At 49.1% G+C, this 22,786-nt stretch overlaps 9 protein-coding genes and 1 non-coding gene across 10 annotated transcripts; 7 read left to right on the forward strand and 3 right to left on the reverse strand.

Annotated features, from left to right (window-relative positions):
• Positions 1-2,804: 2,804 nt before the first annotated feature.
• On the forward strand, positions 2,805-3,731 carry J7337_005446 (uncharacterized protein; the record flags this gene model as incomplete). The annotated part of the gene is made up of 1 exon (XM_044823125.1): positions 2,805-3,731. One exon carries the CDS (start codon positions 2,805-2,807, stop codon positions 3,729-3,731), a length of 927 nt encoding a protein of 308 aa, XP_044681616.1.
• A 686-nt stretch (positions 3,732-4,417) lies between these two features.
• DBP9 (ATP-dependent DNA/RNA helicase) lies at positions 4,418-6,521 on the forward strand (the record flags this gene model as incomplete). The annotated part of the gene is made up of 5 exons (XM_044823126.1): positions 4,418-4,738; positions 4,807-5,282; positions 5,336-5,733; positions 5,810-6,194; positions 6,251-6,521. 5 exons carry the CDS (start codon positions 4,418-4,420, stop codon positions 6,519-6,521), a joined length of 1,851 nt encoding a protein of 616 aa, XP_044681617.1.
• Positions 6,522-7,009: 488 nt separating this feature from the next.
• J7337_005448 (uncharacterized protein) lies at positions 7,010-8,133 on the forward strand (the record flags this gene model as incomplete). The annotated part of the gene is made up of 3 exons (XM_044823127.1): positions 7,010-7,119; positions 7,165-7,503; positions 7,554-8,133. 3 exons carry the CDS (start codon positions 7,010-7,012, stop codon positions 8,131-8,133), a joined length of 1,029 nt encoding a protein of 342 aa, XP_044681618.1.
• Positions 8,134-8,220: 87 nt separating this feature from the next.
• On the reverse strand, positions 8,221-8,928 carry J7337_005449 (uncharacterized protein; the record flags this gene model as incomplete). Its single annotated transcript, XM_044823128.1, has 2 exons — positions 8,221-8,290; positions 8,342-8,928. The coding sequence occupies 2 exons, from the start codon at positions 8,926-8,928 to the stop codon at positions 8,221-8,223; spliced, it is 657 nt and encodes a 218-aa protein (XP_044681619.1).
• A 1,938-nt stretch (positions 8,929-10,866) lies between these two features.
• On the forward strand, positions 10,867-11,733 carry J7337_005450 (uncharacterized protein; the record flags this gene model as incomplete). Its single annotated transcript, XM_044823129.1, has 2 exons — positions 10,867-11,421; positions 11,506-11,733. The coding sequence occupies 2 exons, from the start codon at positions 10,867-10,869 to the stop codon at positions 11,731-11,733; spliced, it is 783 nt and encodes a 260-aa protein (XP_044681620.1).
• A 689-nt stretch (positions 11,734-12,422) lies between these two features.
• Positions 12,423-15,290, forward strand: J7337_005451 (uncharacterized protein; the record flags this gene model as incomplete). The annotated part of the gene is made up of 4 exons (XM_044823130.1): positions 12,423-12,556; positions 12,621-14,886; positions 14,932-15,078; positions 15,126-15,290. The coding sequence occupies 4 exons, from the start codon at positions 12,423-12,425 to the stop codon at positions 15,288-15,290; spliced, it is 2,712 nt and encodes a 903-aa protein (XP_044681621.1).
• Positions 15,291-16,569: 1,279 nt separating this feature from the next.
• On the forward strand, positions 16,570-19,337 carry J7337_005452 (uncharacterized protein; the record flags this gene model as incomplete). Its single annotated transcript, XM_044823131.1, has 2 exons — positions 16,570-19,101; positions 19,155-19,337. 2 exons carry the CDS (start codon positions 16,570-16,572, stop codon positions 19,335-19,337), a joined length of 2,715 nt encoding a protein of 904 aa, XP_044681622.1.
• A 465-nt stretch (positions 19,338-19,802) lies between these two features.
• On the reverse strand, positions 19,803-20,369 carry J7337_005453 (uncharacterized protein; the record flags this gene model as incomplete). Its single annotated transcript, XM_044823132.1, has 2 exons — positions 19,803-20,271; positions 20,323-20,369. The coding sequence occupies 2 exons, from the start codon at positions 20,367-20,369 to the stop codon at positions 19,803-19,805; spliced, it is 516 nt and encodes a 171-aa protein (XP_044681623.1).
• Positions 20,370-21,074: 705 nt separating this feature from the next.
• Positions 21,075-21,160, reverse strand: J7337_005454. Its single transcript has one exon. It is a non-coding gene; the product is annotated as a tRNA-Ala (tRNA).
• An 848-nt stretch (positions 21,161-22,008) lies between these two features.
• J7337_005455 (uncharacterized protein) lies at positions 22,009-22,660 on the forward strand (the record flags this gene model as incomplete). The annotated part of the gene is made up of 2 exons (XM_044823133.1): positions 22,009-22,142; positions 22,201-22,660. 2 exons carry the CDS (start codon positions 22,009-22,011, stop codon positions 22,658-22,660), a joined length of 594 nt encoding a protein of 197 aa, XP_044681624.1.
• Between the last annotated feature and the right edge of the window lie 126 nt (positions 22,661-22,786).

Genomic DNA, 22,786 nt, shown 5'->3' on the forward strand with positions numbered 1-22,786 from the left:
GACATGGTGTTCTGGCAAGGGTGGGCTGAGCAGGCGCCTCAACCTACAAGGCCATTAACTCAATCTTCAGAAGGGCTTGATGTCTATCACTTCTACTCAGTCTTTTCTATTTATCATTTGAAACTTTGCAGTATATGTAGTTTTATTTGAATATTTGCTGGGTGTTGTTTGTTTTCAAGTATTATCAAGTTTTCTCAGCTTCGCTTTCAAGCCTTGCTTTTATACATGTACAGCACAGCTTGCCAACAGCCTGCTCGATCTGCGTTTCGATTTCTTTTTTCTTGCTTGTTCTGTAATATCCTTCCTGTGAAGACTATGCTGTTTATTTAGAGGCTCAGTATCATCTAGTACTTGAATTGCAGAAGTTAAGATTCAAGTTTCCCGTCGCTTGACGACGACTTGCCCATTATACCAAGTCTATCTACAGGGTAACTACAATAAGATTGTTATCCGCAGTTGTACCTGGTAGTTTCAGGGCACAAGGACGTGTATGTTCAAGCCTTGTGGGTAGACTATATATTCACTCACCTATATATGGAAACTTTATTCATTAGCCTTTTCCTGATATAAATCTAGACATGACTCAAGTACCTCTCATAAATACACTGACTTCTATGTCAAGCAATGGCACGTACGAGTGTTATTCCTATGGATCTTGAGCAGGTCCTTTCAATGCCATCCTCTACCATTGGCTTAGAGTTTTCTGTGAATATAGGTCCTCAGATATCGTCAAAGGCATCACGACTTCAATAATAGTGATTCTTGTTTTAGTAGTGGTGCATAACGAGCATACTGCTTCATATAATCGATAAATTTCCCACGTATATCTGACAGTCACTGCAATTTTAGCTATTACCGCGAAATTGAGCCCGCATAAATCTGTTTAGACATACTATGTTTCCTGTATATTTGATATCTGCACGACATATAAGACGAGACACTATATTCCTCAATTCTATGCAGAGTAGGATCCTCGTGGTGAGCTAGTAGGCAGTGCTGACAATGTAATATCGCGACTCAAACAAAATGGTGTAGGTTAAGTGGCATGAGAATTTGCATGAACGACACAATAGGCAGCTAAAAGTCAGCGTCGAAACAAAAAGGACTCGACCGTCAAGGGTTGGCATTGAAGGCGTGGATTGCATAAGATATAAGTGAACATTTGGGCGATTCAAGAGGTGCAATTGTGTTAAGATACTTCTCTTGTTCCGACACAAACCCGACCCTCAAGTTTTTCCACCCACGATAGAGCCGTCTCAGAGCAGATGACTAAGAGGATAAATTACTCGGATTATTTCTGCGAAATGGTCTGGTATAAGTCGCAATTTCGTCGAGATGCCCAACATACAATGTTTGAACCAGGTGACAGGAGAGAAGAATATGGCTGATAGCTAGGTAATCAACGATTCGTCGCAGCTGCACAATGACCCAATGGTCGGGGAGTCTTACTTGAAAAGGCAAACCCTCGAAATCGAGCTCTCCGGAACTAACCAAATAAACTCAAGGACCAGTCATTTTTAGCGCGGAATCCAAGATCTCGTATGCTGAATGACGCTTAAACTCTTAGCCCACTCGGACAAAATTACCACGATGGCGAGGAACCAGTAGCCAGACTCCGATGTTGAGTTGATCTCCCACGACCCAAGACTGCCATGCCTGGATTAACATAAGTTGAGCCGCGGGGAAATTTAGCGATTTTGGGATCATCTAAATATGGACCATATCGGAAACAACTCGTCAACCCCAACCCCAACCCCGGACCGGCTCAGCTTGCCCTCTCTTCAAGATGGACCTAGACCAAGACGCACACGTATGGGGAAGTTTAGGGAGCAACGCTGTAAGCTGTAATCCTATAATGCTGATAGGTGTTGGATAGTGGATGTATTACACAGCCTTCAAAGCTTATATTGCAGAGACAAACTTGTAGATTGTGGCCCTGGCGTGCTCTACCCCGACTCCTAGATCTGCTGATGTTGATCACATGAGGCTGTCTGTCTTGCCGTATTTATGCATTTCAGGTCCAGCAATAATCCCCATGCTACCACGCAAGATGAAGCCCCAGAGATCTAAGCGATGCGTAGCTGCGTCTAGAACATTTTGAACCAGAGTCTCCGAGTTTGCGAAGGGTCTTGAGATCCGGCAATCTTCCCGGTCAATCCCCCGCGTGACGTAGAAAGAAATTAGCAAAGCTGAATTAACGTGGCATTTTGAGGTAAAAGTCGACAACATCTCCACAGCCTCCGCCGTGATGCTATCCTTTGTGTCTCTTCGACGGCCAAAAGCAGTTATAGCCGGCGGAGCTAACCGTTTATCACAAAACATTCGAGGAGCCAGGGTTCTCAGTGGCGTCTCCACGGCGGATCTAACCCGATATATCGTCCTCGACTTAGAAACTCTGCCCGTAGAGTTCCACCATTCTCCAGATCTCGACCAAGTCTCGAAAACTTGACGAGAATTGTAGAGCAAAAACACCCACTCAGACGGCGCAGATTGGTCATGTACCCAACTTCAAGTTTGATTATGCGGGGAAAAGAGAAGGGGAAAGGATCCGTTGATGGTGTGCGCGGGCGGGCAAAGCGAAAACTTCTCGATATGAGGTTGACTTGTAACGAAGGATAGTTTTGACATCAACTACTACTTAAGACCATCCTTTTCACGTCTTTTGAGATTCGATCCTCCAAGCTCATCATCATTCTCACACACGCTCTCAGCTACAACTGAATCTTCAAGAGCAATACAAGACTCTTCTCTCTAACCTACCTGATACTACCTCCATCACTTCACTTACACACATCACATTCACAATGGCCCCTAGCGCTGTCGTTGACGATTTCTCTAGCCACGATGGCCAAGCACTCGAGGCTCTCTCTGACAAGATCGACGATGTCAACGTGATCAAGTACGACGAGACATCCAAATTCGACAAGGAGAAGGACAAGAACACCTTCCGCCAATACGCCGATGCCACCGACCGCGTCAAGAACTTCTACCGCGAGCAGCACCACAAGCAGACCGTCGCCTACAACCTCGCTGCCCGCAACCGCTTCTACAACGCCTCTCGTCCTCGTGCCGAGATGACCATTTGGGAGGCCATGGAGAAGCTCAACACTCTTGTTGACGAGTCTGACCCTGATACTTCCCTCTCTCAGATCCAGCATCTTCTTCAGTCTGCTGAGGCCATCCGCCGCGATGGCAAGCCTCGATGGATGCAGTTGACTGGTCTCATCCACGACCTTGGCAAGCTTATGCTCTTCTTCCCCGAGCTTGAGACTCAGGGTCAGTGGGACGTTGTCGGTGACACATTCCCAGTTGGCTGTGCTTTCTCCGACAAGATCATCTACCCCGAGACCTTTGTTGAGGGTAATCCCGATGCTACCAACCCCGACTTCAACACCAAGTATGGTATCTACTCTCCCAACTGTGGTCTCGACAATGTCATGCTCTCATGGGGTCACGACGAGTACCTCTACCACGTCGTCAAGGACCAGTCCACTCTCCCTGACGAGGCTCTCGCCATGATCCGCTACCACTCCTTCTACCCCTGGCACCGCGAGGGAGCTTATCGCCACCTCATGTGCGACAAGGACCATGAGATGCTCAAGGCTGTCAATGCCTTCAACCCCTATGACTTGTACTCCAAGAGCGACGGTGTGCCCGATGCTGAGAAACTCAAGCCTTACTACATGGAGCTCATAAGCGAGTACTTCCCCAACCCTGTCATCAAGTGGTAAAACGGGAATGAAAGTAAAAGCAAAAAAAGAACCGATAGAAATGGGATATAGATGATGTTTTCTTTGGGACTCTGTTAGCCTGGAATTTTGGGACACGGGATATAATGAACTGAGCGAATGATGAATATACTTGTTATTGATGATCAAGCCTGACTCCGTCTTCCTCTGCTATATGATCGTAGTGAAGTCGACTTTGATATGTAATGATGTTGGCTGACGTTGTCAATGCCTCTGTCGCTGGTACCTACCTGTGCAAGGGCTTTGGGATAAGAAACCAGTAAAAAATACGAGGTGCAGGGATTAGACCTTTGGAGTCATGTGCCTCCAGTTTGTAGGATTTCGATACCTTGAGGAGCATGAATGAAACAGCAACGTGAAGCTATTCCCAGCCAAATAAGGTTAGGCAAAGTTTCGAGGTGCATGTATTGATAAGCACGATAAGCAGAAAAAAAGTTCGAATTCTGAACGATTTTCTTCAACTTCTCAGGCTAAGCCTAAAAAGGCTAGCTCAAGAGCTGATCAGCCAATCAACTAGCCGTCTGCCGGGTAGCTGCCCCTCAGCCCGCTTGAAATTTGGAGGAAAAGTTACCCAGCAGCGAAAGAATATCTCTGGGTTGAGAAATCGCCATCTTTCTTCGACATTCACCAACACCAACACCAACACCGCACAGCAACCGACTTTCATGATGGGGTCCTTATCGAAAAGAAAGCGCGATCAAACAGAAGAAGTCGTTACTGACGAAAAGCCTGCTACTATCGAAGTTGAAAAGCCTACGAAGCCTGCGCAGAAGCAGGAGGATGAGACTTCCTTCGTCGATCTCGGTCTCGATCCTAGACTGCTACAAGCCATCGCTCAGCAGAAGTTTGCAAAGCCGACTTTAGTGCAGAGGAAGGCGATCCCTTTGGCTCTCAATGGACAAGACGTCTTGGCCAAGGCCGATTGTGGCTCTGGAAAGACGGCAGCTTATGTTTTGCCTTTGCTATCTAGCATTCTGAAGCGCAAAGCTGTATGCCACCCCGATTGATTCTCGAGATATCCTATCCCTGAAGATCCTGCTAACAGGCATGTGCTTAGACCGACTCTACAGCTTTCGCAACCGCCCTAATCCTCGTCCCGACCCGCGAGCTCGCCGACCAGGTCTTCAAGGCCATCGAACAATTTGCTTCCTTCTGCGCAAAGGACATCAGCACAGTCAAGTTAACCGACAAGGTCTCCAATGCCGTGCAGCGCGCCCTTCTCTCAAACTCCCCCGACATCGTCATCTCAACCCCTGCGACTGCCTGGCACAACGTCAACTCTTCAGCACTCTCGATCGACAAACTCACACATCTTATCTTGGACGAAGCCGATCTTGTTCTTTCCTACGGTTACAGTGAGGATCTGGAGAACTTGTCACGATCGGTTCCCAAGGGTGTTCAGGTCATGATGATGAGCGCTACTCTTACAGATGAGGTCGACACACTCAAGGGGATCTTCCGGCGTGACCCCACATTGTTGGATCTCAAGGAGAAGGAGGCTGAAGGCGAGGGTATCACCCAATTTGTGGCCAAGTACGTTTTACTGATACACAGATGTAAGAGCCTAGTTGCTAACGCATTACTAGGTGTGGTGAAGATGAAAAGTTCCTTCTCGCCTATGTCATCTTTAAGCTTAAGTTGATTAAGGGCAAGTGTATTATCTTTGTGAGCGACATTGACCGATGCTACCGCCTCAAGCTCTTTTTTGAGCAGTTCGGCATTCGAAGCTGTATTTTGAACTCCGAACTTCCCCTAAACTCGCGAGTTCATGTTGTGGAGGAGTTCAACAAACACGTTTACGATATCATCATTGCCGCTGATGAGAAGAATGAGATGATGGGAGATGATGCGGAACCTGTTGAAGGCGAGACTGAGGATGCCGAGAAGCAGGGCGACGGAGATGATGCGGAGACGGAAGCAAAGCGACCAAAGAAGAAGGCCAAGAAGTCCAGGGGCGCTGATAAAGAGTACGGTGTATCAAGAGGTATGTTTGCCCAGCGCTGTCATTTATATGACAGGGAGTTACCCAAGCACCGGACTTACACTAACAACACTTATAGGTGTCGATTTCAAGAAGGTTTCCGCAGTCATTAACTTCGATCTCCCCACGACAGCATCAGCCTACACACATAGAATAGGACGTACAGCGCGAGCGGGACAGACTGGCATGGCCCTATCATTCGTTGTCCCCAAAGACCTATACCGAAAGCACATGCCTACGTCCACACCAACTTCAGAGAATGACGAGAAGGTGATGGCCAAGATCATCAGGCAGCAAGCCAAGCGAGGAAAAGAGGTGAAGCCTTACAACTTCAACATGAAGCAAGTGGACCCTTTCCGGTACCGAATGAACGATGCTCTACGTGCGGTCACCAAGGTTTCTATCCGAGAGGCCCGAACAAGAGAGCTGCGACAGGAGCTGTTGAAGAGTGAGAAGCTGAAGCGGTAAGGATATTTATATAATAACTCACCATATCAAAACTCACCTAACAATGGTCCAGGTATTTCGAGGAGAACCCTACGGAACTCGCCCATCTTCGCCACGACGGTGAACTTCGAACTGCTAGACAACAAGCTCACCTGAAGCATATCCCAGAGTATCTCCTACCCAAAGATGGTAAACAGGCCTTGAAAAACGACATTGGCTTTGTGGGACTCAGGAAAGATCGCAAGGGTCATAAGGGTAAGGGTAAGAAGGGTCGCGGATTTAAGGTTGGATCAAGGAAGCGGGATCCGCTCAAGACATTCAAGGCGAGGCGCAAGACAAAATAGAGGGACTAGTGTAATACAGCGTTTTTGTGGTTTTCGATACCTTGATCTGAATTCAAGATTCTCTGTTCCCGTTTGACTTAGTTTCTATTGATTGGCAGACTTACACTCATACGAATCTCGCGGTGAACAAATATTGCCCGAGACCGAGGCTGTTCTTAGTCATTCATGCAAGATGCCTTAGAGTTTCGGAGACAAGCAGTCGTTCGGCCGCAAGTGTGGGGATGAGAAGATGTCCGCGCAAAGCTAACCCCGTTCCATACATTGATCTAACGAATATGAAAGAAGGACACAGGAAATAAGGTCGTAACCTGGACTAGGATAGGACGAGTCAATATAATGATGGGGAGGCGTTGGAAATGTATAAAAGGAAGAGAGTTTCTCTGTCTTCATGAACATATCTCTTTGGTAAATTAAACACCAGGCCACTTGCATCCAACCAACATCTCCCCCAACTGCTCAAACTCCATTTCTGAGAAGTCGACTACATCATGGCTCCTCCAGCCCAACTCCCTCTTCGACAGCTCACCAAGGGTGGCCCCAAGATCCCATCTATTGGTCTTGGTCTTATGGGAATCAGCGTCGGATACGGAGCAGCCACGTACGAATCACATCTCCAATTGCTGAATCTCACTAATATCCCCAGATCTGATGAAGAACGCCTCAAACTCCTCGAACGTGCATGGGAACTTGGCTGTACCAATTGGGACACAGCTGACATCTACGGCGACAGTGAAGATGTCATAGGCAAATGGTTCAAGCTTCACCCCGAACGGCGTCAGGATATCTTCCTTGCGACCAAATTTGGGCTGAAGGGGGGTGAGAAAGGGATCGTTACTGATTCGTCGCCTGAGCATGTGAGGAAGAGTATTGAGAGCAGCTTGAAGAGGCTTGGTGTTGAGCACATTGATCTGTACTACATGCATCGTGCAAAAGAGGATGTGCCTATTGAGAAGACTGTGGAAGCCATGAAGCAATTGGTCGAGTAAGTCATTCCACCCAGAAATAAGCCAAGCAGGACTCACACACACATAGTGAGGGAAAGGTCAAGTACTTGGGCCTCTCAGAGATCTCGTCTACCACTCTCCGCCGAGCCCACGCCATCCATCCCATCTCAGCAGTACAAGTCGAGTACAACCCCTGGACACTCGACATCGAAGGGGCTTCAGGAACAAACCTTCTCAAGGCTTGCGAAGAGCTAGACGTGGCGGTGTTTGCCTACTCACCCCTTGGTCGCGGTATCTTGACTGGCCGTTTCCGCTCTGTCGAAGACTTCGAAGAGACAGATACCCGAAGAAACCTTACGCGGTTCCAGGGTGACAACTTCAAAAAGAACTTGAAGATTGTGGACCAGTTCAATGAGTTGGCCAAGAAGAAGGGATTTACATCCTCGCAGCTGGTCCTGGCTTGGATCTTGGAGCAGAGCCCCAACATGTTTGTCATTCCTGGCACGAAGAACATCAAGTATCTCGAAGAGAACGTGGGAGCAGCAAAGGTGACGCTGAGTAAGGAGGAGAATCAAGAGTTGAGGAAATTGGCTGTTGAGGCCGGGGTCGTTGGAGGGCGGGACCCCTTCTTTGGCTGCTTCGCTGATACAGCTCCTCCGGAGAAGTGAATGTACACAGAGATAGCAGTATCGGTGACACGGCGCTTGCTTCGGTAGCAGTTTCTAGGGCAAGTCCATGCGAAAAAGTTTGCCATTTCATGGAGATCCATCGTCATCATCATCCCTAAAGCTCCCCATGATATGAAATCCTTGATCAATGTAGTACCTGTAATCATTAGAAATGACCCGAGTCGAGGGTATCGTTCTGGGAACATACTGCACCAATTGCCCATTACCCCCATCCCAGCAATCAAGCCAGATCGTCTTCCAACCACGCTCAAGAGTATAATCCTTGACTTTCTGAAGGAGAGCAGCCCCAGCTCCGCGACGTCTATCACCAACTCGGTGATCAGTGACGAGGTATTGGAGGAAGATAAACTTGCCCTTATTCAACGCAGGTTCAACCTGGGCTTTCAAAGTCTCGGACTCTTTCAGATAGCCCACGAACTGTTTTTCAACAATCTTGACGAAGCCAACAGACACAAAGGATTTTCCATTCTCGTCCACACGACGGTAAAGGTTTCCGTTTGCAGTGGATTCAGAGTCTGTCTGTTTGTCTTCAACCTCGGCAATAAATATTCTCTCGGGATCACCAGTTCCCGTTCTACAGAACTGCTCCGACTTTGAGACAGCATCATACATTTTCTGCGTGAATGATTCCTTTCTAGAAAGAGGCTCAGTTCCCCATTGGCCAGCGTTTCCCGCCGCAACAAGATGGGGGATAGTCGAGTCCATTGCATCAGCGATGAACTGAGCATCATTGAATGATGCAGAAGCGTCGCGGAAAAAGAACTGGTTCGCCATATTTCAGATGGTTAACCCCTCAAATACGGAAAGCTCAGATGAGTCCTGAGAGAAGGGCACTGTATGGTTCTAAGACAAAGGTCGTGTGTAAAACAAAAAGTATGCTTATTAAGATGTCAGCAGCGCATGTATGGTGTTTCAGCGGATAACAAAGACGTAAGATATGCAACGCTAGCAAGGATCGCAATCCCCGAGACTTCTATGTGAGCTTCTGGAAGAAAAGACGATTTATACATTGACATCTTCATTATTTCGAATGAGATTCTCAAGAGACATCCCAGCAACTCGCAAGCGTCATATCACCTTCGACTCTAGTTGACAATGAGCCCCCCTGAGAATAATCCGGCGGCCCCAAGGCCCGAGTCGGTCGGATCAACCCCCAAGGTCTCTGAAGGTGTTAACGGATGTGCACCCTCATCATTATCTTCAATGTACGGAGTAGATGGCGCTATAATAGTTGCATTGGATGGTCCACCCCAACAAGAGTGGCCATCCCGACTATCACGAACTTTTTCGGTTCGCCAAGTCAATGGCCCATTATCGCAACAAGAAGCACATTTGCCAGCATCCTTAGCCCAACTTGCATGACTCGGTATTTGCTCCATGATAAGTTAAATTATCGTTTCGCGGTGCAACATCGACGGAAGATGGTCGGGTAACTGCCTCTAGAATAGAGAACGGCATGAGAGACTTGTAACCCAGTGCGTGATTCTATGGTTGGAACCACGACGTATTCTAAAGAACTGTAGACTACACAGGCACGTTTAGCTCAGTGTCAGTCAAGTAGCTCCCTAGACGAGATTGTCGAGCGAATTATGTTCGGGAAATATGACATCGCCGTGCTCATTGGAAAGTGCATGACCACAAAGAGGTTGATAGTCTAGTGACTATGAGATCATTGTCGTTCTTTATGGACGATCCTGTGGCTAGCTGAACTCAATGACAAAGAAACGTCTCTCAGGTACAAGCGTTAGATCACGTGCGTCAACAAGGCGGTAAAGTTTTGGTGTTTCTTGGAACCTGTCCCTCTGTTGGACTTGCATCTGTACGCGATTCAGCTTGTAAAAAGGTTGGGAAAAGTGCTTCTTTAGTTAATCCCGTCATTCACAGTTCTGGGCCCGCGATGCGCGTGTGAGTGGTGGGGGTCGATGCGATCTCTTGGGCCACAGTCCGCAAGACAACGGACCGTCCTCTTATTTGAAGAGTCTTACACTCCACTCTCTATGTTAGTGGATGGCTGAATCTCTGCAATTCTATGCAAGAATCGTCAATGGCTTCAAAATTGGTAGCACCTATTACAAGAAGCTGAAGGAGTTGTACTTCAGCTAGCGGTTGAACCAATGAGTATGGTTGGGGGGTAGGGGGGCACCTTGTCCTACACAGCAGATTGCCTTATCAAGAACTACCCCACGAAAACGAGGTGGTCGGAGAGCAAGGACGGGGAAGGCTGCCACACCGACGGCAAGGTGACCGGGCTTGAGTCACTTCGAATCTGCGTTGAGATTTGGCTCAATGGTCTTGGATTTGTACCTATGAACTTATTGGTTTGACAAAGCCGACCTTGGCCCCAAAGTTGAGTCGTCAAGGTCCGGGGAGTGGGCACCTTGATGGACGGACCCCTTGGATTTGCTCATCAGTTTTGCAGACATAAATAAGGTAGTTGTCGCGCTGCCGCTGCACGATAGCATCGTCCTGTCTTTGTTATCTCTGTGGGTATTGCAAGAAGCGGCTTCTGACGTGAGATCCCTCGCGTTATCCGTCATTGCCCGTCACCGTGTAGTGACTCGTCGACACCACCATCGACAAGTACAATCACCAAAACTCACATAACCGAGTCATCGGCGTTCTTCAAAAAAGAATTCCTCGGTTGAAAGGCATTGCAAAATCACTTCCACTCTTCCCGCCTTCTTTCAAACACTGCTACGCAATTCAACCATCATGGCAGAAGAACCTATGCTCTTGCGAATCCCGCCCGAGATTCGCATGCTGATATACGACTATCTTCTCGATAACGGCGGGACCAAAGATATTTCAATTCGAAATCAGTCGAAACGTGAATACGAGGCGCGCCGTTCGAAGACCCAACGGTCAGCATATCATATAATGGAGCGAACTATCGCAAAGAAGTCATACAAAACGACATATTGCGCCGACCCTCATCCCCGCCGATCGATGCACACTGCAGTTATGCAGATCAACAGGAAAATCCGAGAGGAAGCCTCTCATTACCTGTACACAAAGCATGCTTTCCACTTTGGAGAAGACCTTGAGGCCTTGGTGCCCTTCCTCACTGATAAGACGCCACGCACTAGAGACTTAGTCCGGGAGATCAGCCTCTACAAGCGCAGTCCAACAAATGTGATGGAACCAGATTCATATGACTGGTCTTCTGTGTGTCGTTCGCTACGAAGTTTGCAAAGCTTGGATAAGTTGACACTTGTCATTGAGGGCGCTCGTCCACGAGGGCCATGGGACGGCCCGCAGAGCTTGACGGTATCTGACTTTCGGCTGCTATATACAACTCGTCATGAAAGCTTGAAATGGGCGAGGGAACTGGCAACGATAAAAACGATCAAGGACGTCGTCATTGTTGCTGATATTCACAACTTGCCTCATCCTGAGTCGAACATGATGCTGGTCCTCGCCGCATTTTCATCTTCGATTGAAACGTCGTTGGTGGACTTTCTTCGCGATGATCTGGGGATTCCTGCGCGAGTTGGACAACCACAGTATTGTGGTGCTGGAGTGTTCGGCCGGTCCAGAAAATGTGAGAGGAACGGGTGTCTGACGAGTTTGGAAAATTGAAAGATGCATTGAGCATATGAAGTAAGGCGTTGAGGAGCTGTCGCAGTTGAGAAATCATGTTGCACTGCAAGGAGTTATTGAAGTTTATTTAACCATAACTAAGTATGATTGGCATTGGTTAGTTTGGACATGTTGTTGATGAAACACAATTGAACATGACGAAGACTGAACGCCCGACGATAGAATGAAGCAATTGGGTTTACGTGAATTGATAGAGTTGAACATCTTCAGTTATCATTGGAAATATCTCATCCACAATCTCAGACGCAGGAACGACTTACTCCCTGACACCACGTGATGAGTCCCTGCGCCGTGTGAGGTATCTTCCTTTTCCAGAACTGAGTCCGTTCCGGTGGCTGGGACTGGGACGGACCTAGAGCCCCTGCCGCCTAAAGACGAACTGGTACAGCGCCATTATCCGCTGTCTTCCAGCGGAGCTTAGGCCCACCTCAACCCATCCATCCAATCCATTATCTCAGCCTCCCCCCGTATCGTCATCGCTTCCGTTCGTTCTGCGCCTTGTATGCGGCGCAACCTATCGACGACAACCCGACAGCTCCGCGCATCCTCCGTCTCCCGCTGCCATCTCCTTCACCATTGCGTCTATCACAGTCGCATTCTAGTGAATTGCTAGGGGTTTGGCTTGTCTTGACCTACTCCGAGCTACCCCGCCGTCACAGCCCGACAAGATGGCCACGCCAGCTCCCCCCGAGGACCAGGCTCGTCTGCTTGAAGATGCTCTCGTTGCCGTGCGACAGCAGACGTCCCTTATGCGCAAATGTCTCGATACTCCTGGAAAGCTAATGGATGCGCTCAAGTGCTGGTATGTATATGATTGCCGCGATAGATAGCTCGGTCCCCTGAATGGCAATCGCTGACTCTGGCAGCTCGACTCTGGTTTCTGAGCTTCGCACAAGCAGTCTTGGACCCAAGCAATACTACGAGCTGTACATGTCAGTGTTCGACGCCCTGCGATACTTATCTGTCCATCTTCGCGAAAATCACCCTGTCAACCACCTGGCCGACCTATACGAGCTCGTCCAGTATGCAGGCAACATCGTTCCACGATTGTATCTTATGATTACTGTGGGAACCGCCTACATGGCCATCGAAGATGCGCCTGTCAAGGAGCTCATGAAGGACATGATGGACATGAGCAGAGGCGTTCAGCATCCTATTCGTGGTCTCTTCCTCCGATATTACCTGTCTGGCCAAGCGAGGGACTACCTGCCAACTACTGAGAGTGACGGTCCTGAAGGCAACATTAGCGATTCCATCAACTTCGTGCTTACAAATTTCGTCGAGATGAATAAGCTATGGGTTCGTCTACAACACCAAGGCCACTCGAGAGAGCGCGAGCAGCGAATTCGGGAGCGAAAGGAACTGCAGCTACTGGTTGGCAGCAATATTGTACGCCTGAGCCAGCTTGTTGATCTTGAAACGTACAAGTCTAGTATTCTAGCACCGCTGCTAGAGCAGGTGGTTCAATGCCGGGACGTTCTCGCCCAAGAGTATCTCCTTGAGGTGATTACGCAAGTTTTCCCGGACGAATTTCACCTGCACACCTTGGACCAATTCCTCGGTGCCGTTTCACGCCTCAACCCCCATGTCAACGTCAAGGCCATTGTAATTGGTCTAATGGATCGATTGTCTGAATATGCTGAACGCGATGGGCCGGAGGACAAGTCGGACGACAGAGCTCAAATTGAGGCGGATGCACTGGCAAAACTGTTGGAGAAGGTAAACCTTCAAAAAGAAGCATCAACAACCACACCTTCAGAGTCTAAGCAATCTGAAGCTGATGGTAAAGCGGGTGAGTCTACTGAAGATGCCGAATCCGCCGATGCCGACAGTGCACCCGAGGGCGAGGAGTCTATAGCCAAGGCCACCGATGAGACTCCAGAGGAAACTGCTGGTGAGAGCAGCAACGACGACTCTAGCACACTCGCCGAGTCTACACCTTCAGTTGCTGATACGGAAACCACCGCTGTGAACGGTCAAGGGTCAATCACAGACACCGTGCAGCTTTACGAGGTTTTCTTCGCCCAGGTCAAGAACCTGGTGGAGGCTCAGCATCTCCCTGTGCAAGACATTATTGCACTCCTGGTGTCACTTTGCAACCTTGCGCTTAACATTTATCCCGACAGACTGGACTACGTTGACCAGATCCTGGCTTACGCAACTACCAAGGTTCGAGAGAATATCAACAATGCCGACCTTCACTCGCCTCCTGCTCAGCAGAGCCTGCTTGCTCTTCTTCAGGCGCCCCTTAACCGATATGTTTCCACTTTCACTGCTTTGTCTCTTCCTACCTACGTTCCTCTCTTCCAGTCGCAATCATACCCTACCCGCCGAGCCGTTGCTGGTGGCGTCGCTCGCACTTTGCTCAAAAACCAGACCAAAATCTCGACTACAGAACAGCTCGAGAACGTGTTGGAGGTACTCAAGGTCCTCATCAAGGAAGGTTCCCAGGCGCCTCAAGGATACCCAGGTGTTACCCAAAGACGTCCCGTGGAGACAGACGAGACGATGGAGGAGCAGGGATGGCTCGCCAGGATCGTGCACTTGCTGCAGGCCGAGGACAATGATACTCAGTTCAAGCTTCTCCAAATGACAAGAAAGGCGTACTCGGAAGGAAACGAGCGTATTCGCACGACGACGCCACCTCTTATCACAGCATGCATGAAGTTGGCGCGAAAGTTCAAGCAGCGTGAGCACTTTGACGACAACTGGGAGACACAGAGTAATGCTCTGTTCAAGTTCATGCACTCGGCGCTCAGCACGTTGTACACCCGTGTTAACGGCTCTGGGGCTGCAGAGATGGCGCTGCGTCTCTTTGCCTCTGCTGGTCAAACAGCCGATCTGACCGGGTTTGAAGAGGTTGCATATGAATTCTTTGCGCAAGCCTTCACAGTGTATGAGGAGGCTGTTTCGGATTCGAAGGCTCAGTTCCAGGCTGTCTGTGTGATTGCTACTGCTCTTCACCAGACACGCAACTTTGGAAAGGAGAATTACGACACTCTCATCACCAAGTGCGCACAGCACGGCAGCAAACTGCTACGCAAGCCTGATCAATGCCGCGCTGTGTATCTGGCGAGTCACTTGTGGTGGGCGACTCCGATGGTGTCGAATGGCGAGTCGGAAGAGACAGAGGTATGTATCAACCCATATACGAAGGACCCTAGCTGACTTGCATAGCTTTACCGTGATGGTAAGCGAGTACTCGAATGTCTTCAGCGTGCCCTTCGTGTTGCCGATTCCTGCATGGAGACGGCCACATCGATTGAACTCTTTGTTGAGATTCTGGACCGCTATGTGTATTACTTTGACCAACAAAACGAATCAGTGAGTCTCGGTCCTGGAACTGTTGGGGCAATTGCTAACTCGAGCAGGTCACAACCAAGTACCTCAATGGTCTCATTGAACTCATCCACTCTAATCTGGCCGGCAACCAACAAGATTCTGCTTCAGTTGAGAACAGCCGCCGGCACTTCCATCAGACATTGGAGAACATCCGAAGTCGACAATATGAGGGAGTCGTTCTGACACCGAACTGAGGTGTAATTCATTGGTGACTGAAGGAAAGAGATGGTGATTGAGCGGCATAGCGATAGATAATGTTTAGCCTGCAGGCATGAATCGAGGAGGCCGCAGGTCCACTAGTTGTATATATGTAAACTTTGCCCAAAAATTGATGGTATGCGCGGTGAAGCCAAGCTAAGTCTCCTGCGACAGCGAGAGTTTTGGGGCCATCAACCCCTGATCAAGAGATATACATACAGAGTAACTATCCGTAAGCAGGCTATGTAACCTTTAGACAGGATGAGGCTCTGGCTATTTTCGGGCTTACTATACAAGTTATGCATTCTTTATCTCGAATTACGGCTGAACAAATTAGCTGACACGTCCCTAACTTTACCTCGAGCCCAGAAGTAAAGCGATGATACGCACATCACCTCCCTGTCCGAGTTAGGCTGTCTCCTTATCCCAGCTTTTGTGGGGTAATCCTGGTGGCGTGCACGGGCGGATTCAGGAGAGTGAGAGTGATTGTGAGAGCCGAGACAAGACAAGGACTGGCCTGGCCTGGCCTGGCCTGGTAAGCTCCTTGGATGCCTCTGAGATAGATAGATAGTGTTAGTATGGATGTCATTTCACGTGTACTCAGACAAAAAGAAGAGCAGTGAGCCATAGCATAGTTATAGTACCTGTAATGGTGGTTTTACTGGTATTTTGTCAAAGTTTCAAAAGGCCAAGGCTTGCCAAGTCTCCCGGGTCAAACTCAGCCACTTGAGACCTCGACCAAGGTGTCCTGCTGTCTGTCTTGCTACTCCGTACTAACCGGCGGGTTATGGTTACAGTGGATTTCGATCCCCTACCTTACGTGGACACTCCATTAGGTTCGCCATCACCCCCCCGTCGTAGCCCGCGTATTGGATTTGTACTACATCTGCAGCCAAACAACGTAACTCGGTACATTACTTTGACTTTAATCATCTCAGCCCTTTTTCTCCCCCTTCCCTTTCTTTACCCAGTCAATAACATCTCGAGTCAGAGCTCAAAGCAGGCCTGGTCTTGTTAGTTTGGCGATGCGCTTCTGGCGTCTGTCTCTTGTCTCTCTTTCTTAACGCTCCTTTTGTGCTTGCACCTCGCTCATCTTAACTTAATTGCTTCGTATCGATCGATCGAAACCGCGATTTCGCCCGCTCCTTTTCATCCGATCCCCTTCAGCGAATGGCACTGTTTATCTCGACTGCTTTGTGACACGCCTGAACCAGCTTCTTATCGGATTGAATATACGACAACCGAGGGCGCGGTTAGCGCTCAATCACCATCAAGATGCCTTCCGAAAAGACTCCTTTCTATGATCCTATACCGCCCACTTACGATCAGGCCGTGGCTAGCGGTAGTTATTACGATCCAGATGACTGGGCTCCTGCTCCGAGGTCTCCAACAAACGAACGTAATGCAACAGAGGCGGAATCACAGGGCCTCCTACAACATTCGAGTGGCGCCAGCTCCTCCCGCAGGCCCGACGGTTATCGACCACCAACAGTAGAGACGGACGATGAAGACAGTTTATGGGCCAGCGATAGCGAGAGTGACGATGAAGCCGCGCAGGTTCGACGTGAGATGCAGGAGATGGAGATCGAGGAGCCCGACCGATCCCGGGGCTCTCAGTGGGGGAAGCGAATAGGGTCATATCTAACTCTACCACGGTGGAAATGGTCCTGGAGGCCGAGATTACCACGATTACGCATACAATTACCTCAACGAGCTGATGCGCCAGCTGCCGACAATGCCGAGAATGCCACGGGTGAGAATGAGGAGACGCCAAGCCAGACAACGAGGAGGTGGAATATACCGAAGGTGGACAAAACAACCGTCATCTTATTTTGTGTACGCATTTTGGCCCTCACAATTATCCTGGGATTTTTCTATCTGCTCTTCGCCAGCGATATGTTTGGTGGTTTGTCAGATAGATTAGGAGGTGGTTTCCGTTTCAATCCTGAGGACCTTAGAGCCCATCTGCTGCGTACCGTCGATCCCATGAGAATGCGCGCATCAGTACAGCACTTTTCGAACTACGCCCATATTGCTGGCACTGAGGGTGATTATGCGACCGCGTTGGATGTTCAGGCCATGTTCAGCAGGGCACTACTGGATGAGGTTATGATGGATGAGTATCAGGTTTATCTCAACTATCCCCGCAAGGATGGTCGTGTGGTGCAGATCATGGACGAGAAGGATCTCAAGAAGGCCAAATGGACGGCTAAGCTAGAAGAAGAGGAGGTCGGAGGCGAAACTGCAGGTCGGCAAACGTACGCCTTCCACGGGTACTCAAAGTCGGGTGATGTCAAGGGACCCCTAATTTACGCCAACTATGGTACAAGAGACGATTTCAAGCATCTTGCAAGCAAAGGTTTTAATGCCACGGGAGCTATTGCGTTGGTGAAAAACGGTGGTCCTCTGGAGAATCAGGCTCTCAAAGTCAAGGCAGCCGAGCTGGCAGGCTTTGCTGGCTGTCTTATCTACTCCGACCCTGCGGACGACGGTTTCAAGAAGGGTGTTGTAGCTCCTGAAGGACTGTATATGCCCTCAGATGGTGTTCAAAGAGGCTCCGTAGGTCTCACTAACTGGGGAATTGGTGACCCCTTGTCGCCCGGTTATGGTAGCAAGGGTGATCAGCGAATCACACTCGACAAGGCCAATGGACTTGTCGGTATCCCCAGTCTCCCTCTCGCTTGGAGAGATGCCAAGGTTCTACTACAGCATCTCAAGGGTTATGGCGAAAAGGTGCCCAACAAGTGGGAGGGCGGCGTCCCAGATGTCGAGTGGTGGACCGGCAGTGAGAAATCCCCAATTGTGCGCTTGAAGAACGAGCAAGATGAGGATTCATTACACACTATCTGGAATGTTTATGGTCGAATTAATGGTATGGAGCAGACGTCCAAGTCTATCATCATCGGCAACCAGCGAGATTCTTGGGCTTTCGGTGCAACGGACCCCCACTCAGGCACAGCTGTCATGATCGAGATGGCTCGAATCTTTGGAGATCTTGTACAGCGAGGCTGGAGGCCACTGAGGACCATCGAATTTATGTCTTGGGATGCCTCTGCGTACAACCTGATTGGCTCAACTGAATATGTCGAGCACAACTCAGAGGCTTTGCGTGACAATGCCTTTGCTTACCTCAACCTCGGGGCGGCTGTCGTCGGAAAAGACCTGCATGCTTCAGGATCGCCGGTGTTCCGAAAGTCTCTCCTTCATGCCCTGGGCCGAGTTATCGATCCCTCTACTAATAGTACATTGAAGGACCTTTGGGAACAGAGCCATGCCGAGCTGAAGCAGCCAGAGGGACGTGGCGACCACATTCCATTCCAGGATATCGCAGGAACAAGTGCACTCGATCTGGCCTTCAGGGGGGCCCAGGTCCCTCACCACTCAAGTTACGACAAGGTTGGATTGGTGGACAACTTCATCGATCCCGACTTCGAGTACCACGGTGCAATGGGACAAGTGATAGCTCTGCTCATTCTCGACATGGCCGATCGGCCCATCATGCCGTTCGATATGGGCTGGTATGCACAGAGACTGGGCCAATGGGTCAAAGAACTCGAGAAGTGGGCACTTAAGCAAATGGACGGCCAGCCCAAGGGCGAGAAAGACGCATTCAAGGAGCTCAAGGACGCCGCAACACTTGTCCAACACAACGTCGCCACGTTCGAGAAGTGGGAAATGGAATGGGACCGCGAGGTCTTGGGCAACGGAGGCTGGGAAGCCAACGATATTGGTGCCTCTCGACTTGCATACAACAACAAGATGGCATACTTTGAGACAGCGTTACTGGACCTTGAAATCGGTGGTGGTGTACGTCCCCCCCATGAGACTGACTGAGAGATTTGTGCTAACCCTATCACTAGATTCCCAACCGAACACAGTTCAAGAGCGTCGTCTTCGGACCAGAGGCTTGGTCCAACGACGGAGCCATCTTCCCTGCTATTCGCGACTACATCGAAGAGGGAAACTGGAAAGCCGCCAAACCGATAGTTGCCAAGACGGCAGCGCTTCTTCGCAAAGCAGCAACAATCTTAGAGATGCAATAAAGCACGTGTATGATTTGAGCAGCGAAAAGAAAAGCCCTCTCTTTGTTTCCCTTTCTATATCGATATCAGTCCAGGCAAGCCCGCCATTGTTTGTTTGTTTTTTTCTTTTACAGGATATACATAGTGTTTTTGGTTTCTGACCCCAGGACACACTGCGTAGCTTTCACGCAAAAATGTACAGGAGGCATTGCACGGAGTTTGGTTTACGTAGAACCCTGCTTTTCTACGCTTTTTCTTTTATTACTTTCTTGGGTAGGGCAGGACTTGTTAAGGCAACTCGTCGGGATAGAGTGAAGGGGTATGTGTCTGATCGCCCTGACTGGGTAGATGGGATGTTTTTTCTTTGTTATATAGTAATGAAGGAATGCGAGTCGCTCATGTACCCTGATATGTTGCATCATGTTGATTTTGCTCCAATATATGCTTCGTGATCGTGTCGCTCAGGAATCTCTGGTCGTTGACCTCTTAAGCCTTCTGGGACTCATAGTCCTGCACAGAAACCAGCTTTCCAACAACGTTGTACTTCTCCAAGAATCTCTCCTCCCAGCCCTGGAGCGCCTCCATCTGCTCCGCATCGAGTCCCTCCAGCTTATCAAGCGGACCATCCAAGTCCTTTGTTAACATGTCCTCATCAAAGCTTCCACACGCAAGACCGCGACTTGCGTCCCGACCGGCAAAGTTGCTGTAAGGACCACCAGGGCCGTAGAAGTTACGGCCAGGCGAAACGTCGAAAACGCGGCCGCGCACAGCGAGAAAGACAGGTCGATCCTCCTCGCCATTGAAGGGGAGAAGAGTGTGGGGGGTGTATGTCTTGAAGACTGTTGAGGGCGTGTCGCGGGGGAGAGATGGGGGCGGCGAGGAGCGGAGCATGGAGTAGGTTGTGTATAGGACGGCGCTGAGGAGGATGAGGTTGAGGGGTGTGAAGAGGGAAGCGCTGGGACGAGTTAGTGATGGAGATCAGAGGGTAGAGAGGGGGATGGCATACTTTTCTTGGCTGGCTTGTTGAGCCATGTGTTGCTCGACGTGATCCATCTTTGCAATGTCTCTGGTTGGCGATGATGTGTCTGGAGTGACCAGTTGAGCCGAGATGGTAGATTGATTGAAGGTGTTTGTTCGATGTGATGTTGGAGAACCAATAGCCAAGGTAAGAACCCGTAGCTCCCGGTGGTTTCCTTGGGGTTCTCCCCCACTTTACGCTCCGGGGCGGCGATTTGTGACGGAGATTGGCTTCGGAGCCTCCGGTAATATTTCCGGCAACTGGTTCATGTCCTTGATATTGGTCAAGCATTCTGGTCACGACTCCAAGGGCTATCTCTATCTCATGGCACTCACTGCGTTGCTATATTCAAACATCACTTGGCCAGAGCTCCATACAATCGAGAGATGCTGACATGAGCGGCAATTACGTGATGCCGAGTATGAAGCTCTAAAGTCAACGGCATTAATTAAAGCTCATGAGACAACAGAGCTGGGTATTGAAGCCTTGTTGTAACTATAAGCCTCTGTTTCATCTTGATTCAAAGCTTCTAGTAACCATCATCGATACTAGAGAAGGTGATTTAGCTGCTGTAATATAACCAACTCATAGTATGAGTTTAAGAGCTTGGAAAAGAGCTTGGAAAACAGCCAGGGTCGTAAACGATGGTTTCCTTTGTGGTCTCCATTATCTGGTAGTATGAGATCAAGCAAAAGGAAGTCTTCGAGGAGAATTATCAACATGATAACAAAAGATAAAATTGGAGGCTGAGGGATTTGAACCCCCGACCTTTCGCAGGCATTCGAAACAATGCAAAGCGAACGTGATCCCCCTACACCAAGCCCCCGATGTTGGATGTTAGTGGTGGTCTAGGTTGACACTATATCATTGTACCATCAATGTCAGCATCGACCACGACGGGCTCTGAGTTATCCAAAACATGGTAAATGCCTGTTGCATGCCAATAGTCTTTGTGCCTGTGTTGAATGGTATGGTCAACATGGGCTTCTGGGCCACCTAACTCAAGTGGCCATGTCAATGGTTCTTCTATTACCGGGCTTGCTCATGTGGAGCCTACAAGAGATATACTTGCTATACAGTCTGTTGTAATCAGTGGTTATAGGTCTATGTCCAAGGTACATCATCCCGTGATGGATACGCATTCATACTTTCTAACAAGTTGTAGGCTTGATAATTAGCCATTCTCTGCCATGAGTATGAGTATGAGTATTAAACCCCGTCAACATCCAGTGCATGACTCAGACCGAAAGCCAAATCGAATCACATAGCAATACGCTTCTAAACAATGGGGCCTATCAAGCAGTTGTTCTCATCTAGCTTAAGCTGGCTCTACTCTATTGTTACCGATATAATACGGAGGACACGACTCTAAACAGCTTGCTTACGTTGCGTACCTGTTACTACCGTGGCACTTCAGCCTCAAAGAGAACAACAACTTAGGTTTCTCGACTCTCTACAGCTGTTGTATGGCTTTGGTCCAAGTCGGTCTTGAAAAAGCCACAGCAAGAAAGTCAACCTTGGCTTCCCCGTCTGACTCAACTGCCAATACTCAGCCACAGCCTCAATCACGGTCACAGCGTGCAGTTTCAACCCAAACGAAAAACATAAATGTACAAATTCTCGTCAAGTCTAAATCTCAATCCTCGGATCTTCATTCATCACTACTCAGTAAAAATGGCTACGTCAAATCCCGGTCCAGTATATTTCTGGCGTGAGACAGACCCAGCAACAGGATACCTATCACAATGGTATTATTGTCCTTTCAAGGATGATCAGGATGAGAAAAAGACATACAAAACAGCAGAGCAGTAAATCCCGTCACTTCTACAGATACAATGTTCAAGGTCGATGTTGACATGTTCCTAGTTATATGATGCATCACAAAGCCATCCTATTCGACGACGAAGCCACCGCGCTTGAGGTCCTCAAAACGGGCCATCCACGAAAAGTCAAGTCTCTCGGCCGCCAGGTAAAGAACTTTGACGAGGCAGTATGGCTGAAGCATCGACGTGACATAGTCCGAAAGGGCAACATCCTCAAGTTCACACGGGCTATCACAGAGGAGGGTTTCAAGAGAGGCACGCCCGGGGCAAATCAACCAAGTTCATTACACTGGCCCATCGATGGTTCTCTAGCAGATATGTTAATCGACACGGGCGACAGAGAACTTGTCGAGGCCAGTCCATTTGATCCAGTCTGGGGCATTGGGTTCAAAGCTGCAGATGCAGATGCTGCGAGAGACTCGTGGGGTGAGAATTTGCTAGGTAAGGAGTTGATGGAAGTTAGAAGGATCTTGAAGGAGAGACGAGACGGCCGAAGAGCATGAGTGGCGATACAACTGCGCTGTAATACAATATTGAATCGTGCAAACGGGTATCACTTTGTCAGGAACGGAACAATGATTGTTTGAGCTGTTTCGGCTGTACGCCTAAATAGATTGCACCGACCTTGA

Source organism: Fusarium musae, chromosome 4 (assembly GCF_019915245.1).
Source record: "Fusarium musae strain F31 chromosome 4, whole genome shotgun sequence".
NCBI classification, from domain to species: domain Eukaryota; kingdom Fungi; phylum Ascomycota; class Sordariomycetes; order Hypocreales; family Nectriaceae; genus Fusarium; species Fusarium musae.